Below are 18,642 nucleotides of genomic sequence, written 5' to 3'. Positions count from 1 at the left end.
AGATAGACAGCTCGCTAGGTTTTGAGAACAGTCTCAGTCTCGTACACTCTATTTTTAAAGTCTTACCTCAAACCCCATGAGATCAGCCTAGCGTATAGGCTCATTTGGAGGACAGTATAGCTACAAGCAGCTGAAAATCTTTTATTTAGGGAGCCATTATCACCAACTCAAAGCATTGAATTAATTTGTACAGGTTCAAAGAAACCATCTATCATTGAACCGCAGAGTTGTGCTGTAATATTTATAGTTAACCATCATGTATCGTTTCCTCTTCTGGAAAATTGACTAAAAAGCACTGATGTCATCCTGCACTTAGTCATTTTAACCAATCATTTGCATTCTAGAATGAATTTATTGATTATCATTAGACGTAGTCCAAGTTAAGATTTGTAAAATACTAATGGCTAAAAAAAAAGGGACACAAATTTCATATTTCAATAGTAAATGCATCTAAAGCAAGTCAAAGAAGTAGTATTTATTTTGTCACTAATAAAGAAGTCTACAAAATACTACTGAAAACCAGTCAAAATGAAGTACATCAGTCACCAGGAAAGACTGAGATAAAACATGTCAAGACAAAGCTGTATGGTTTATAAAATGGTCATTTTAATTCAGGTTACATAGCTGTTATGTAGGGCTTGTACATTTTCACAAGGCTTTGGGGGACTACAGTCAATGATTAGCAAAAACACAACGGTGGTCCAAATAACTATTGACATCACTTGACAAATCAAACATCCTCTCAACATGTGCATAAACCTGCAATGAAAAGTACTTAAACGGTGGAACATGTATGCAGTATTGGTTCCCATTCCAGTGTATATTGAAAAATGGGCATGCATGATATTTTTTTGTTTTGTTTTTTTATCATCACAAGCCATTGCAAGGTCACACATTAAAGTGAAAACCATAACCAGGCAGGAGTGTTTCATGACCTTCAAGATGAAGACATGATTTAAATGGTCAATGAAAAGTGCATACTTGGCTGAGCAATGCTAGCTGACTTGGTACATCAGAAAACAGCCTTCTTGCTATCAATACTAAAGCACAGGCCCATTTTAAGCCAACACTATGACAGTCAACAACACATTTATCTCATTCAAGTGTATGTTGATTTCCCTAGAGAGACGTACAAATGGAAGGTGATATAGCAGGACAGGAACTAGCCATGCTTGAGGCAAAACGCTCTGCATTTTGTGACCGACACTTCCAATATTTCAGTTTACCAGAATATACACACTAGTCGCTGTCACAATTAAAGGACAATTGTTTTTATGTGAGGCTAATACTTTTCTACAGCAGACACTGCACATAAAAAAGGCCAAAGGACAAAAACACAAAACTGAGGAATGGAGATGTTACTTTAACTTAATATTTACTTTCAGTACAACCACAAGCCAGGTGGTGGAAAATGGAGAGAGAGAAAAACAGACTGATTGGAATTCCCACACTCACAGCTCATTGGTAATGATCATGGGCTTTAACATGGCTAGAATAATCATAAGTGAAACAATAAGGAATGAAGAAGTGTAAAAAGTTGTCTTTATCCAGGATTCTTTCGCTTTAATCTGTGGAGAGAAGATGTGGGCGTTTAGTTCTCTCCTCCGTCTCCTCCTTCTCCCTCATCTGCAGCGTTGTCAGAGGTCCATAACTGATAAAAACAACAAAAAAACAACAACTGAGTATCTATATTTTGCACACCAAATATAAATGATTGTAATATAGACCTTATGTAGCCCCGCCCCTTTTCAGCGCTGCGCTCGTTGTCTTTTGTCTTCCGGTCTGTATTTTCACAGCAATCTTGCGTATTTTCCCGGTCTACTGACATTTGTTAAAGTCGGCATGAAATCAAATTTGACAAATCTTCTTTTTATATGTAATATTGTAGTGTTTATTATAAATTATTTATCTGTGCACTTCATAATTTTTTTAAAATTCATCTACCCTTATAATCTTCAAATCAAATACATTACCCTTCCCTCCCCCCCTCGAAACGACCTCTCTTCTCTTTCGGTCACGTGCCATGGCGAAAGGGTGCGGCAAGAGTCGATGAGGGTGCGGCTATCGGTGTCTGTGTCTCGTTAAATATAAATATGGGCTGATTCCTGCCTGAAAATTTAGCTGCTCGTCCTCGTTCTCGTCGCCGGGCTCCTCAATAAAAAAATCCTTCATGGGAGGGTAACAGTGGGGAGTCCGGTGGAGAGAAATCCTCCACAACTGAATGTAAACTGGCATTCGAATCTGCCTCCATTTTGTTTGCAACGCCCAACCTCCAACGATCCAATCAATTCCCGAAGGACGAAATCAAGCCCTACATTTTTTTCTAATTTCAGAAGCCGTTTCACTCGGATATACGTCACAAGGAAAAAATTACAATCTCAACTTCCGTTTCATGCCGACTTTAAGACATCTGCTTTAAACATTACAATCCTCATGATAACGTTCGTTAACTTTACATTAAGTAAATCCACTTCAAATGCGATTTACTCCTGGACAGCCATGCCATAGAGATATATAGCGCGACCGCAAAAGCGGAAGTTCAAAGACAATATTCTAAAGATGGCGGCGCCCTCGTTTCTCTGGCGCATAAGGTCTATAACTTATCAAATCTACATTCCACAATCACAGAGAAGAAGTTTGTAACTCACTGTGAGGTTGTCTCTAAGCAGCTGCATGATGAGTGTGCTGTCTTTGTACGAGTCTTCGTTCAGTGTATCCAGCTCTGCAATGGCTTCATCAAATGCCTGCAAGCACAAGGTCACAATAAGTTGAGATATGTGAACGAACAGCCCCTGGTATGCGAACCACGTGCCTGACGAAATTCAAAGCTTGAAGAAAAATTAAAAAATCTAGGACAAGTGGGTAAATTTTCTATAAGAACTTAATTTAATTAAAGGTGAATAACTATCATCAAAATAATGTTAAAAAATTGCCCCCAAATTATTGGTCAAGATAGAGGCTAATATGTTGGGGTTGGGGGGAATAAAACCCACAAATAAAAACTCTTTGAAACAAAAAAATATTTAATGAATATTTTGTTTCTGTTGCTTGAAGAGATAGGATCACTTAATATGATGAACAAATTGAATATGATTATGATTATATGAAATATGATTTAATTTAGGCTATTATTTACATAAACACATTACACTAAAACACACCATTGCGTCTCACACATCATGCTCGCACATTTTACCTTCTGTATTTTGCAATGAGCCCCATCTATGCATGTCGATCATGGTTTAGATGTAAATAAAAGTCCATCAAATAAAATGATTGTATCTTTTCACAAGACTTGGATTAATCCACTCAATTGGATTAATTTTAAATGGAGCTTTATAACCTTTTTGGATCTTCACAAATTTAAATACCTGGACTTTCAATGGAGCAACAGAAACCTCTCAAATTTCATAAAAAATTATTTTAATTTTTAGGTAAACCGTTCCTCATAAATCAATTTAGTAAAGAGCAACAGAGTGGTGCTGTCATCCAAAATCCTACTTGTTTGGCCAGAGCGCAGGCCTGCTCAGGAGAGTTGAGGATCTCATAGAAGAAGACAGAGAAGTTGAGAGCCAGTCCCAGACGGATGGGGTGTGTGGGCTGCATCTCCTTCTTGCTGATGTCAAACGCATCCTGGTAGGCACCTTGAGAGTTGGTTATCGTGTCTGTAGGGACAAAAAATAAATATATGAAAAAGTTAAGTTATAACAAATATAACTAGCTAATAGTTATAACAACAACAAACAAAAAAACACTAACTAGTGGCAATGAGTCCGTGGTTCTGGATAGGACAGATTTCTCAAAAACGAAGCTCTAGGAATGTGGACCTTTAAACCCTTTCATTGGTTGACTTTAGTTTAGTAGGTCTTAACCATTATGACTCCTTTTCCCCTTTGTCCAAAACTATATTCAAAAGGTCTTAATAGCCATTTTGAGATGTATAAACTGTCAGTTTAATGTCGTACATCTTTATTTTTAGTATTTTTTAGCGTTTTAGTAAAATTTTGTACGTATTGGGCACCCCTGGAAGTTTGCAGAGACCCTATAATGAGCTTCAACACAGAAAGCGCTGCGCTGTTACACTACGTGAACTCACTCAGAGACCCACACTGAAGAAAAGTAATAGTTGAAAAAAAGTCTTTACTTTCTGCGCAAAAAAACACAAAAAGTATTCTCGTTGCTTGATAAACAAGGTTGAGCCACTGTAGTCACTTGGACTATTTTAACGATGTCTTTACTAACTTTTCTGGGTCGGCCAGTTTCAATTAGAAGCCTATGGAGGAGTGAGACCGCTCTCAGATTTAATCAAAAATATCTTAATTTGTGTTCCTGAAGATAACCGAAAGTCTTACGGGGTTGGAACAACATGAGGGTGAGTAATTACTGACAGAATTTAAATTTTTGGGTGAAATGACCCTTTAAAAAGGTCAAGATGATGAAATATCCTTCTCCAAATATAAGACGCTTTGAAACATTAGCAAAGCCATATTCTAAACTGGATCTCCACGACTGCTCCTGTTCTGTAGCCTGCCAGAAGGGAAATAAACCCCCCAGAAGATTGTCTTCCAGAAGGACGAGCAGCTGACTCACGGTGGTGTAGAAACGGCCTAAAGCAGCTAAATACTCTGCAATGAACCCAAACTCATTCATCCTGAATTTTAAGCCCACAGCCCCAATTTAGCCTTAAGCAAAGCACAAGATGCAGCACTGACATGGTCTCCCAAACACAGATTGAATTTATTTCATTCACATCTGAGATGGAAACATTTGTGCCTAAATATGAGGCATTCTAGGTCCCAGAGCAAAGTACAATCACAGCGAACATTCACTGCACTGGCTCTGCCGTGGACCCAGAGAGAGCAGTTATCATGTATAGGTATGAAACAGCTTCACAAACAGTATCATTATCATCATGGTTTCTGCAGGTTTTATGATGGTTCAGATTTTAAGACCAAGTAAAGAAAATCAGTAATAAATTGAAGGGAACAATACGTCAATGTTCTCTAAATAAAAATGTCTAGGAAGAAACAACAATGGTTGTATTAACAACACTTCAGAAATACAACTTGCAACATATCCATTACGGTTGTACCAATAGACGATAATATCTTGTATCGACGATAGTCAGGTTGCGCTGATGCCATTGATGATATCAAGATGATAATTGGCTTGTATTAATGCATTAAATTATTTTTATTAACTAGAGGTTGACAGTATGACCTTGATTGGCCCATAGGTGGCGCTACAGCGTCCAAAAGCGTTAAACTGCTCATAACTCAGATATATAATTTTTTATTCGTATATCTCCGATTTCATTTCTAGTATGCAAATATTTCTGCCATTTTGAATTTTGTCAAAAACCTACTTTTAGTCCTATGTTTTTCGCCCGATCGGAACCAAACCAGTGCATAAATGTTCTCTGGAGTCTGGATATCAATAATTATTGAAAAAGGTTGAAATTGATTCATGGTCGCTAAGGGGCGCCAAAACGTACGTTGTGGGAGGGGCCTATTTTACTAAAATGGCTAGAACTCGAGAAGTAAATGAGATATCTTCACCAAACTTGGTACACATATGTATGAGTTCAATCTGAGGTTACAGTAAAACAATCACGACGATTGAACACTAGGTGGCACTATAAGTAAGGAATAATTGACGACAGGCCGTTGAATTATTATAAAAATAATTCGGGTGTGCATTATTTTTATAATAATTCAACGGTCTGGAGTCAATTATTCCGCTTATACTACAGTTACCACACCTCGAAATATTGTTCAGATGATGCATTTCAAGACGTTTGTAAAGTTTTTGTCATTAAAACGCTCTTGTATGTAGGACTAATTCCTTGCGCATCTAAACCCCAGGCTCCGTTGCTAATTCCAAAACGTCATTTTAGAGTTAGTAACGGAGGTTTGAGCCGCTGATAGCAGAGTAATGCTGGACTAGGGCTGCACGATATGAGGAAAAGCTGCGATGTGCGATAACATTGTTTAATATTGCGATGACGATATGACTTGCGATAAATGTGATTGTTAACTATACTGTTCCCATGTCTTAGTGCTTTAATAGGTTCTTTGCGTGATAGGTCAAACGTTTATTACCTGCCTGGTTCAGAATACACGATTTTAACGCGATTTTGGCACGATCCGTTTGACGTATGGGTGTCGTGGAGATTCGTTATAATGACAACGGGCGTCTGGACGCAAGATTCGATCGTTTCATCTCGTATAGTGTGTCATAGTGGGCGACAACCTACGTCACGTCTGCGATGCTTCACGACAGAAAGACTATAGCATGTTTAATTCTTTAACGGTCCTCCACGACGGGTTGAATATGTGAGCGAGGCGAGACGTGAGTGCAACAGTGAGTGTGTGTGTGCGCCAGTGAGCGTGTGTGTGTGTGTGTGAGTGAGCGAGGGACAGTGAGTGTGTGTGTCTGTGCGTGCGTGCGAGTGAATGTGTGTGTGTGACGGCACACGATGACTGGTCGGAAAGCAACAAGATTTTAGGAGTCAAAAACGTGTAAGTTAGTGCTAATCTGAACTAGGCATTATTCATCGTGTCAGGCTGTCTGTTGCGATGTGTTCATCGCGGGAGTTCATATCGCGATGATGATGAAAATTCGATGTATCGTTCAGCCCTATGCTGGACACACTTAACGACTAGAAACATTCTCTGACTGTGAATGCAGCAGATTTTAAACACCGCTGTGAACCGACTGAACGCGCTGAAAACGCGTGCATGATTAGTCATGACTCATAAGTATCAAATTACATTCATAACCGGCCTTAGAGAGAAGCATGTGCGTCAATATTATTATTTATTTATTAATTCAATTCGTTAATTCGTTCATTCTTTTTTTCTATTAGTGACAGTAGACTAGAAGACTAATAAATGAAACACAAAGCCCTTTTAACAAGTATAAGCCTATCAATTTTATTTATTTGTTATATTATCTTCAATAATTACGAAAACCCGTGCAACAGGACTATCAATTTATTTAAATATTCAGTTTAATTTTTTATTGATTATATAGGACATTGAAAATTGCAGATCAAGCGCATGGGCTGCAGTTTCTCTTGTTATGAATTGTATCCTATTGTCCGTTATTACAGTTGACTACGCGAAGTGATATGGAACCGTAATGAGGTCAAGACCTGCCTGGAACTACTTTAGCCCAGCGGTTCCCTGAATATAATTGCACACCTCAGAACGTTCGTCAACCAATCAGATTCAAGCATTCAACGGCCCTGTAGTATAACATGAAATAAACATAAGGGCTATGACCACCTGACCGCAAGTCCGATTTACTTGAAAATTGGTGTGCAGTGTCTTGGTCCAAGGTGCCATGTATGTATATGAGGACATTGGCGTATCTCGAAAAACATGGCCAATAAAGTTTGAGCACCTATTAGACAAGGTTAATGGAGGCCGATCGGAACAAAACTCGGTGGGTTTTCATCGGATGCAAAATTCACTTTTATATGGTGTTTGCATATAAATGTGTCTTTGCAGTGTGTGGACAACCACCACATAATCAAAAATATCCATGCACTCCTTTATTTTTTTTATCCTCAAAAAGCCTAAACTCTCATTAACCCCCTGGGGTCGGCAATCACGCCGGCGTGATTTGCGCGTTTTTTTTCACATAGCAGCAAAATAGACCTAAAATACTCAGTCAGTTTTGGTCATACAGCCTTAAGAAATATGAAAAAATAAGCTGTTAAATGTCTACTTTTTTATGTGTCCACTTACAATCGAAATAAAACATTGTGCTTTTGTAAAATAAAGAAAGTAAACAGGGAGTGCTTTCTGCCTCTCCGTCTCCGTGAACTTTTTTTCTAAAGCACGTCTCTAAACTCAAATAAAACTCAGTGAATACTATTCACTCAGACATGAGCTATATATCTCTATAATCATTTAAGTGTGTAGTTTTAAATTATCTAATTCAAAACTAAAATAAATATTCTCTGTTTATGTAATCTATATATAAAGAGCGAGAGATCAGCCGTCCTCATTATCTTTCTGCCAGCTCATTACTCCGCTAATGTGACACGCCCATCGACAGCGCGCGCGCTATTCAAACGCAGATAATCTGAAGCAACACATGCAAACCAGTCAACGCCCACAACAGCTGGAGAACACACTCGCTGTGAGGAATAATAATATCGTGATAATCCTGGAAATTTTACCTCAAACGTGCTGGAGTAGCCGAACAACGGATCCAGCTGCAGATCATCAGTAAGTGCTTTGTTCTAATCGCGATATGAAATGGTGTCTGTAAACCGCAAAAGACTGTTTACATTTGAATCACGTTTCTGTGTTTGAATGAATGCACGGCGCATGCTGTTGTTTACTACAGCTCGCGCAAGTTTCGCTTTTAGCAAACTATATTGCCTACTGAGATGAGTAAAAATCAACTGAATACGTTGAAATAAAATGTATTTGTATAAGCAACATATTAAACTGCAAATTAACATTTATGCCCTAATATATATTATAAAAGACCATATGTTACAGACGAAATATGAAAGACAACATTTCGTTTTGGATAGATTATTTATAAAGCTTTTACTGCCACATCAAAACCTAATTTACAAGGTGCAAACAAAATCTTAAAAGGTCAATATAAGCCTTCTCTATAAATTATTTTTGTGTTTTATTAGTGACAAATTTGGAGAGAGGATAGCCTACATATTCCAAAACTTTCTGAAAATACGAATGAGAATTAACTGCACAATTACTAGAAATGTTTACCTTGGATATTATACAATTTGCAAGCATACAGTTTGTGGGAAAATACACTTTTTTCAAGATGTTTCCAATTCTGTAGTAATATATATATATATATATATATATATATATATATATATATATATATATACACCGGTATATATATGTATATATGTATGTATGTATGTATGTATATGTGTGTGTGTGTTGTCTTTGCATTTTTTCTTGTAGCCACAGTGACACCTAAGGCTCATTAGTATGCACTGCAGCATTAGCAGGTCTTCTTTGTCTCCAGGTGTGAATGAGGACATTATTCATGACCTTGTTGGATCATTCACGCCCCCCTGCATATTGCCTTTCCAAACAAAAAGTGTCTTACAAAATTTAAATCAATCTATTGTTTAATTTGAACGATTAGCCCGGATGATTTTCAGATCATTTTGAAGTAAATACTCTAGCCGACAAGATCCATTAGTCAAAAGTATTGTGGGAATATGTGAAGTTGGTCGTTTGTGGTCTTATATCAGACAATTTAAGTTTGAGTTTTTTGAATAACCACGCATAAATAATATTCTCTCAAAAATGCAAACATGTACATACATGTTGCTCACATATTATGCTAGCCATGTTCATGCTAAATAGAGTGTAATTACACCTTTGCCATTAATATGTTTATAAGCAACTGAAAAAAATACAAATATCTGGGCATGTCAAAACATCTCAAGGACCCCAAAAACACCTTAGACCCCAGAGGGTTAATCAGGCCGTTTGGGTTTTCTGAGCAATATGAAGATTGTATAAATTGCAACAATTACACCAGTAGGTGATGACAAGTGACTGTTAAAAATGTATTTGTCATTGAATCATTCATGCAAGAGATTCACTAAAAAAAGCTTGGTTCATCCAGTAATGAAACAAATTAAGTCTTTATGAGCGAGTCATTGAACATAACATACAAAACCAGGCATTAATTTTAAACCAGAGAACATAAATTGAGCAAAAAAAAAAAAAAAACTGATTAGAGATCAAGATGGTGAAATAGATGCTGGGAAAAGCAATTTTTTAAAATTAATTTCCAAATTATTAAAAACTAATACATCACATGTTATTTTGTTTAGTGGTTCATTCAGAATCGTGAGAGAACAGTGATCTTTGTTTTAAATAATTAATCCAGAATCCTGGAGTTCTACCAGGTCCTAAATGCATTATTGAGAAAATAACATGCATATCCTTATAGCAGAAATGCATTAAAACACTTACCCTTCTTGTCATCTCCAGAGGCAACCTCTGCAAGATATCTGAAGTAGTCACCCTTCATCTTTAAATAGAAGACTTTGCTCTCAGGATTTGTAGAGTTCTCGATCAAATATTTGCTCAGCAGTCCCTAAGGGTGGGGGGGGGAGAGAGAGAGCTTGTTTTATCTACTTGTAACTTGTTTAATTGTAACAAAATGGTTACAATTGATGCAATTAACTAATGAAGGTGAAAATAGCTGCAGTTATATGGGTTTCTAAATGTGAAATATCCATTGCAAAGTATGCACTTTTTATAACCCAAATTCTTCTCCACTCCAGGCAAGTACACTGACATTCTGCATCTTCCCCAGTTTACCACATTGTAGGCGTTGGTGGTTCAGTGGGGCTGTTAGACAAACCATGCAAACACACATACACAACTGAATACCACAGAATGGTGCAGACTTCCTGTGTGACAGGCCAGGCCTTACTGCTCAGCCTGTCATTTTAGATCTGTTGAGCCAACTGTATACATGTCCCCAATGTAAAAAAAAAAAAAAAAAAAAAAAAAAAAAAACTAAAAAGAGAAGAAAGCAAAAAACAAAAAAACAAATGGAGAAATGAAAAAGTAAAAGACTGACAGTGCATTTAGTCTAAAGAGGGCAGTGTTGACACTCTGGCCCGACATGACCCTATGATTGCACAGCCACATCACATGTGCTTCCTAATGCCTGATTTAACAGCACGCCTGAGCACTGCAACACACACCCCTCATAACCACACAGGCACGGATGTGTCAGAACATAAAATCCACTGTCAGAGGCAATAAAAAAAAAGAAACATTACAATGTTAATAGTGACGAAATTGTATTTTATTCTGGACTTTTTCGCTACAGTTTAATTGAAATTATTCAACCCCCATTGCAAGTCAGGTTTATTGCCAAAATATACAGACTTTCAGATGTTTGCAATGAACAAATTAAACTAAAGTAATTGAAACCGCTCAACTCAAATGTTTCAAGTGGTTTCCCCAAATTCACATGAAAATGCCACTTTTTATGACTTCTTCAGTCTATCAATTATTCAACCCCCTGAATAGAATCAACTCAAAACAGCAAAACAGGCGTTTTCTTAAAGCACACCTGATGCAACTGAATCAAGGGCTTCATTAGTTGCACCAGGTGTGCTTAAGCTAGAACACATTAAATATCCGACCTAGCTGGGTTTGTTGAGTGTCAAGTTTGACTGCATGTTAGAAATATGGCAAAAGAAATGGTAGGGATGAACCCGATCATTCAAGCTTTATATGTAGGCCTAATATACAAGATATCTTCTCTTGACCAAGTATAAAGTGTCTAAATATGAGCCCAGAAGAGTAAAGCCAGGTGCACTGCACACTGTGCGATTTTGGCTGCATTTGGCCGTCGAGACAAATTTAGCAAATCCTAAAAGAATCCTCTGATCCTAGGCTAAAATCTGAAGTCTTTGAACGTTAGTTTGACATGTTCACCGACAGCCGATCTCCGACGAAATTCTGGCAGTGTCAGAAGATGACTCGCAGTCCTGCAGTGTGGCTTCTCCCAAGACGGCCATCAAATTGTCTTTATTTTTCAAGATAAGCCATGACCAAAATTAGCATTTGAGATTTCTTTGTAGCAACCATTTCAATCCCTTGTGTAATGCAGCTCACATCACCGAACGCGTCATTGATTGATGTACAACTATAATAAAAATCACACAGTGTGCACCCGGCTTAACTCAGCGTCGATGGAATAAAGGTAACTTTGGGTGTTACCCAAACTGAAACCACATACAGGCGATCTTGCGTAAACCAAAGACACATTTAGAAACGACTACTATAACATGAATGAGATCAGCTTAAGTTTTCTATTAATATACAATTAATGCGATGACAAAGCTGAATTTTCAGCAGCCATTATTCCAGCCTTCAGTGTAACATGAATCCTTCAGAAATTACTCTAATATGCTGATTTGTTGCTCAAAACACATTCCTTATAATTATCAATGTTGAAAACCGCTGTGCTGGTTAAAAGATTTGTAGAAACTGATTAAAAAAATTCTAGATTCTTTGAAGAACAGAAAGTTCAAAAGAACAGCATTTATTTGAAAATAAAACATCATAAATGTTTTTACTGGCTCTTTTGATCAATTTAATGTGTCCTTGTCGAATAAAAGTATACATTTCTTTCTAAATAAACCGGATAGATGTTTTTTACTTTTGAACAGAAGTCTGTTTTATGCAAACTACCACATTCAGATATGCCATCAGTTCATTCCAGCAATCAGATATCAATGGGACAGTCTTACAGGAACCCCCAAAAAACTATGTAACATTAGGAAGGATAAAACACGAAATGAACTTACTTTAATTTTTAAACTTCAGTATTTACTGCCAGCTGTTAACAGCAAATAAAGTTAAAATGCCAAATGTCCGTTAAGCAAGCGTGACTTTTTACCCCACTGAACACATTCATGAGTCTAACAGACGATCAGCACATATCTAATGTCTATTAAGCCATGGATCACTTTCCTGTTTACCATCCAGTAATCCAGCTGGTACCACCTTAAGAAAAGGAACTGGAACAGGATTTGATTAGAGCAGTGAATTTATGCAGGCATGTACACTTCAGTCCAGCTGAAGAATGAAAAATAACTGATCCCGAGTCCCCTGCAAAGTGTAGCGACGGCAGTCAGAGACATTTTAAATGAAGAGATCGGATGCATCTTATGAGCAATCTGGGGAAATCTGCTGATGAAACTAGCACGACAGTAAGACAGACGATACACTAAGTTGCATTACAGCAAAACAGGAAACAAACAGGTAGTCATTTCCTCTAAAGGAACCTGAGGTTAAGTGCCTTCAAGGGCAAAATGGTGAAAGGTCATGGCTTGTTATTTGGATTGCTTGAACAAGCAGCGTTCTAGCCACACCATTCACATTAAAACACACTGAAGTAGAAATTAGTCCCTCTGTTTTGATTTTAAAGTTGTTTGAGAGAGATTTGTTTAAGTATTTTTTGTTTACTATTATAGTTATTTTTATATTTTCAGTTTTTATTTTAATTTCGGTTTACGTTTTAGTAACTTCGTTTTGGTAAGCACATGCCGTCACGGACAGTAGGTGGGAATCACTGCGTTCACAGCATGAAGTGCTACATACCGAGCGTTGGTGTTCAGCTTGAATGACGCGAAAAACAAAATCACATCTAAAATGGGAAAGAGCTTCATGATTTATTAAAAACATCGAATACGATGAGCCTTGTGTTCTACAAAGGTGGATTAGATGTTAGACAAACTCAGTTTTCCTTACGAAGCAAAACTCTATATCATCTGCCAAAACAAAATATATTGAAACAACCAGAATATCCATTATGTCCTCGTCACTTTTATCTCATCTGTCAAGTCAAGTCAAAATGTTTCCAAGCAGCTTTACAGAAAGACAATTATATATATATATATAATGCCTTAGTGCTTTAAGTTTTAGAGCTGGGCGATATGACAATATATCAATGATATAAGTGTTCATCCGGATTTAGATCTACCTAAATTGTATTTATAGTATTGTCTATAGCAGATAAAGCGTTAACAGGGTTTGCTTAAGCATTTCTCCATTGAAATCCATGGACTGTTGAGTCCAATTGCCTTTAATTTAAGAAGATAATTGTTTGTTTTACTCTTGATTTTGCAGTTTCTCCTATTAAATCCAGTCATGTTGCAGATGTTGTGCCCCTCAATCTGGCGGGAAATTTATGTCAATGCAATACCCTCTATATAAAATATGCTTTTTAATATTTCTATATTGCTTTAATTTTTGTAAAATTTCCATTTGAGTTTTTAGTAACTGCTGTCATATTTCAACTTATTTTATTTCAGCTAGTTGCTAGACAACATCTCATTTTCATTTAAGTTTATCTAGTCATTATAATTTATTAAGCTTTATTTATTATTAATAGTTAATCAAAACAGTGATTTTTACATACATACTAGCTTTTGAATGGCAAACAATGGACAAAGACCCATTTGCAGTCACATGGTGTAGTTACAGACTCTACCAGCAGAGGCAAACTGGGCCATGCTAAACACAGCCAAACCTTGACCCCACAATAGCAACCCTTTAGACAATGATACCCCTTTTCCACCAAGGCAGAGCTGGTGCTGGTTCGGAGCCAGAGCCTAGTTTCAAATCGGTTCTTTGTTTTTCCACCGCCAAAGCACCAGCTCCGAACCAGTAAAAGTGGTTCTTAAGTAGCACCAAATCATTGCAGGGTCTAGAACGGAGCCAAGTAAGAACCGCTTGCGTCAGGGGCTGGGGGCGGGGTTACCGTGACCAACAAGACGAATAGAAACTTGTGACCGCCATTTTTAAATAGCAGCTAGTCGAGCTAATAGCAGCTCGATTATAATATCCGTCTATGTAAGTTACGGCGAGCTGCACGAACGCGTTGGATTCCGATGTATTTTTGCAATCCCATGAGGATCCATAGTATTGCAACGTCCGTTATTGTTGATGGCTTGTTCGAGATGCATCGGAGCGGCGCGGACCGATCAGAGCTCCGGGAGTGTTTGGAGAACATACGACTCCTTGTGCTTTTGATCGCTTTCGCAGTGCTGTGATGTCACGCGGCGATCGGTCTGCGAGAAGCCGAACCATCTCGAACAAGCCTGGTGTGTTTTTGTTTGGCGCTGCCGCGCTAGCGTTGCTGGGCAACATGAGATGTATACACAGTGACGTAAGATCTGGCTCTGTTTTGGCTCTCTAGCCTGTGGAAAGGCAAACCGGTTCTTAGAAGAACCGTCAGTAGAACCAACTCCGAACCGGCTCTAGCTCTAGCTCTGAACCAGCACCTGGTTCTTGTTGGTGGAAAAGGGGTATGAGAGATTTCATTGAGTCATGCCCTTTACCTCCCTGTGTGTCAGCGGCCCCTGACCTTCCTGTCTTCATGCACTCTCCTTTCTTTGCTTGACAGGAAACCAGCTCTTTTAATGCCCTTCCTCCCGACCGTTCTCTTCAGCATGAAGAGATGCAGAGAAAACAGAGGCTGACATGATGATGTGCACGTCCATTTCCTGCCAGATTGTGTGCCATGTAGCCCACACCACTATCCATACACACAATCGCTCACCCATTACAGGATGGGCGCCCTCGTGTTATGGACGCCCCTCCATGCATACAAATTAGCAAGACAAAAATCCTGAAATGAACCGCGCTATTAAAAAAAACAGCACACTACACTACTACAGTCAACTGCAAGCCAATGCATCGCCACGGAAACTGTCTTAACGGCTACTTTTAGCAGCTGAGGTCATTTGTTTCTACCCACAAATATTTATAACTGCAAAAGAGAAAGAGATAAAGATGAAGATAGCGTAAGCTGGAGGCAAGACTCTCATGATCAAGAAAAAGCTGCTGAATTATTTGCTCCTTTCAAGCTGGTTTAACAGACAAACCTTTATAATATAATACAGCCCAGATTAAGTCAAAAAGTCAAAGGTTGCACAACAAAATTATCATTATCCACCGCTGTGATGGCCTAGGTTGAACATTTTCAATCATGCCCTACCCCAATCCTGTTTATCCATCAGTAAATTAGTGTAACACTTGGTATTTGCAGGCTCTTTTTTTTTATTCTGCTCTCACAACATAAAAGACAACACTTTCACTCTTGTGATCTGGTCTTAATGAACAATAACCCATAAATTAGTGCATTGGAATAAGTCTCGAAAGTAAGGAAATGCAAAAGACCAGATATATTTCATCTCTCAAAATGGCAAGGCATTTTAAAGAGTTCGGTCACCATTCATTATTTTCTCACTTATGTATGTCATTCTACATATACATGACTGATTTTATTCTGTGGAAAACAAAAGAAGATATTTTGGTATAATTGAATATCATTGGATCCCTGATTAACTTTCAGTGTATGGATAAAAACAAAGGTTTTTTTGTGTTCCACAGAGGAATAACATGAGGGTGCACAAATTAAAACAAAATTATTTTAAGGTGAACTCTCTCTTTAAATGATCTGTCGGTCTGTCAATGTCATCGCATAGCCTTGTCTGTTCTGCAGCAGAATTTCAACAAGTTTGATTAGATGACTGGGCTACCAGGGGAGTGACAGTGGAAATCCAATAGTGATGACACAGAACCTCCCTGTCAAACCCGGTGGGAGAAAGATGCTGTACTTCTGCCTGCAATACATATCGATTGTGAGAAGCTGAAGGCTTGGTCCTTGCTCTCTGCACCACTGTTCGGAGGAATCAATCCTCTAATAGTTCCATGAGAGCCTCTTACAACAAGAGCACTGTGATGAGGTGCCAAGCTACACACTGGAACACTGTATGCAGCTGTTTTCCCCTCGAAATGTGCCATGGCTCAACACAGCACTCCTTTCGAGATTAATTCGATTCTTCTTAATTCAATGAAGTTGGGGGGTACATAAACACTGGGTTCAATACTTGTCTGTCATGTAGTGCCAGCGATGACACTGCTAACAGTGACAGACAGATCCCTGCTGGTGCTCAAAACCAGTTCCAAATCATTGCTAAACCTTCAAGGATCCATATGCATATCAATAATGATGGTCCATATGTAATACTGATGCATAGAAGAAGAAAAAAAGTACCGTATATAAAAAAAATATTAATAAATAATAATAACAAAATAATACAATGATATTGTTACTGTTCTTAAATTCCATGGAATATTCAGTATTTATTATGCATGATGTATCCATGCAATTCATGTGATCTTGCAATGACATCTCTTCTCTTCTATGATGAAGTGTTTGCTGGCAGAGGGCGGGACAATAACCTCTTTCTTCCAGCAACCTGCTTAAAACTAACTTTTAAACTTGCTTTAAACCAACTTTAAAGTCGGCATGAAACGGATACATATTGTGATTTCCTAATGAAACCGCTCAAATATGAAAAATGTATATTAGGGCTTTAAACGATTAATCACGATTAATCAAATCCAAAATAAAAGTTTGTTTACATAATATATGTGTACTGTGTATAATTATTTTGCATATATAAATACACACACATGCATGTATATATTTAAGAAAAATTTGTTATTTATATATAAAATTGTTCTATTTATATATAATATAAATCATATAAAAATATATATGCAGTATATAAATGCAAATATTTCTCAAATATATACATGCATGTGTGTGTATTTATATATACAAAACAATTATACACAATACACACACATATTATGTAAACACAAACTTTTATTTTGGATTCGATTAATCGTGCCCTAGGATATATTGATAGTCACTACAGTATAGCGAGTATAGATTATAGCCAATATGTATCTATCTATCATAGAGATTCAGTAACTTAGTTAGAACATAGCCAATGTGAAGTACATTGAGTATAAGCATTATAAAGAGAACAGCCTTACCAACACCTCGTTGCAAATGTCGCGTAATTCGCCCTCCACCTTCTCCCTGTACTCCTTCACCATCTGAAGCTTCTTGTCGTTGCCCTCGGTTTTCTGTTCAATGCTGGAGATGACCCTCCAGGCCGACCTCCGGGCCCCGACGACGTTCTTGTAGGCGACGGAGAGCAGGTTCCTCTCCTCGTTGGTGAGCTCGGCTCCCTGCTCCGTCACCTGCTTCATGCACGCCGCCATGTCGTCGTAGCGCTCCGCCTGCTCCGCCAGCTTGGCTTTCTGAATCAGCTCCGTCTTATCCATGATTTAATCGGCCGTTTAAACTCCGGGAAATTACGAGTCCGGCAAAGTGGGGAGGGAGAGACAAACAGTGTGTAAAGGGGGAGAGGAGAAGCTGGCTGGCCGAAGCAGTGAGGGTGAAGTGATCCAGGAGCACCTGAGGATAAAATATGACAGTTTTAAATCAACCACACGGATATAGCGATTTGTTTAGATTTTAAAAAATAACGTATTTTTAAATATTTCACCCAGACAAAAAGGAAGTGTCATGCTAACATATTCTGTTTAATTTAACGTTAAATCACATGGATTAGATGAAAAATGTTAACCTCTTTATTTAATTCACATAATAAATAGCATATAGAGGTTTAATATTAAATAAATTTCGCCTGCTCGGGTTTCTCACGCTTGTCTAATCTAATACTGTCCATTAACCAGCCGATGGCTAACTAACCTAACGTTACGTTACTACTAATGGACCACGACGAGCGCCACGATTTCATGTCACTTCCAGGCCCAGCAAACCTCTGTTCGTGAATGTTTTAAACATCGTTCAAGATAAATCATGTCAATACATATCAAATATTTGCGTTGGCTTTTAATAAAGCCCAGTTCACCTGAAAACGCGTGTAATTGATTTTGGTTAGCTTGTGACAGCTAACGACTGCACTCTTGTCTGACAGGGCTTTTGAGTTTTTACAAAAAATAACGCCTGGCCGCAAATGCTAAGGTCAAATATGAGCAAATTCATTATATAACTGGAGTAAGGAATAATGTACGACAAGGCAAAAAAAATGATAAGAAATGTTTCCCACCTTGAAGCACGGTACCAATCAGCTACTCCGCGAAAGCTATATCCGCTTTGGGAGAAAAGATTCGCCTTCCCCTCAACCAAACTAAAAGGGGGCGTGGCTTTTAGGACGCTAGTCCAATCAGGTCTTAGATATATCATGTATTTTATCGTAGGTCA

General features: G+C 38.0%; 1 protein-coding gene across 1 annotated transcript; it reads right to left on the bottom strand.

The window, feature by feature from the left end:
- Positions 1-584: 584 nt before the first annotated feature.
- ywhaqa (tyrosine 3-monooxygenase/tryptophan 5-monooxygenase activation protein, theta polypeptide a) lies at positions 585-18,642 on the bottom strand. The gene is made up of 6 exons (XM_079639474.1): positions 18,488-18,642; positions 17,403-17,829; positions 9,993-10,116; positions 3,502-3,665; positions 2,649-2,744; positions 585-1,651 (listed from the first exon to the last, which is right to left on the bottom strand). Exons 2-6 carry the CDS (start codon positions 17,694-17,696, stop codon positions 1,592-1,594), a joined length of 738 nt encoding a protein of 245 aa, XP_079495600.1. The 5' UTR covers positions 17,697-17,829; positions 18,488-18,642; the 3' UTR covers positions 585-1,591.

This window comes from Phoxinus phoxinus, assembly GCF_949152265.1.
Source record: "Phoxinus phoxinus genome assembly, chromosome: 16".
NCBI classification, from domain to species: domain Eukaryota; kingdom Metazoa; phylum Chordata; class Actinopteri; order Cypriniformes; family Leuciscidae; genus Phoxinus; species Phoxinus phoxinus.
The sequence above is the reverse complement of the archived record's forward strand: the minus strand, read 5'-3'. Positions and strand labels throughout refer to the sequence as shown.

What these genes read in the sequence shown, in the direction of transcription:
- ywhaqa (XM_079639474.1), bottom strand. Translation starts at nt 17,696, where the DNA reads ATGGATAAGACGGAGCTGATTCAGAAAGCCAAGCTGGCGGAGCAGGCG. An exon ending in CCTGCGCTCTGGCCAAACAA is followed by an intron (nt 2,745 to 3,501) that starts GTAGGATTTTGG and finishes TTGTGCTTGCAG; the next exon opens with GCATTTGATGAAGCCATTGC. An exon ending in TGCTTAGAGACAACCTCACA is followed by an intron (nt 1,652 to 2,648) that starts GTGAGTTACAAA and finishes TGTTTTTATCAG; the next exon opens with TTATGGACCTCTGACAACGC.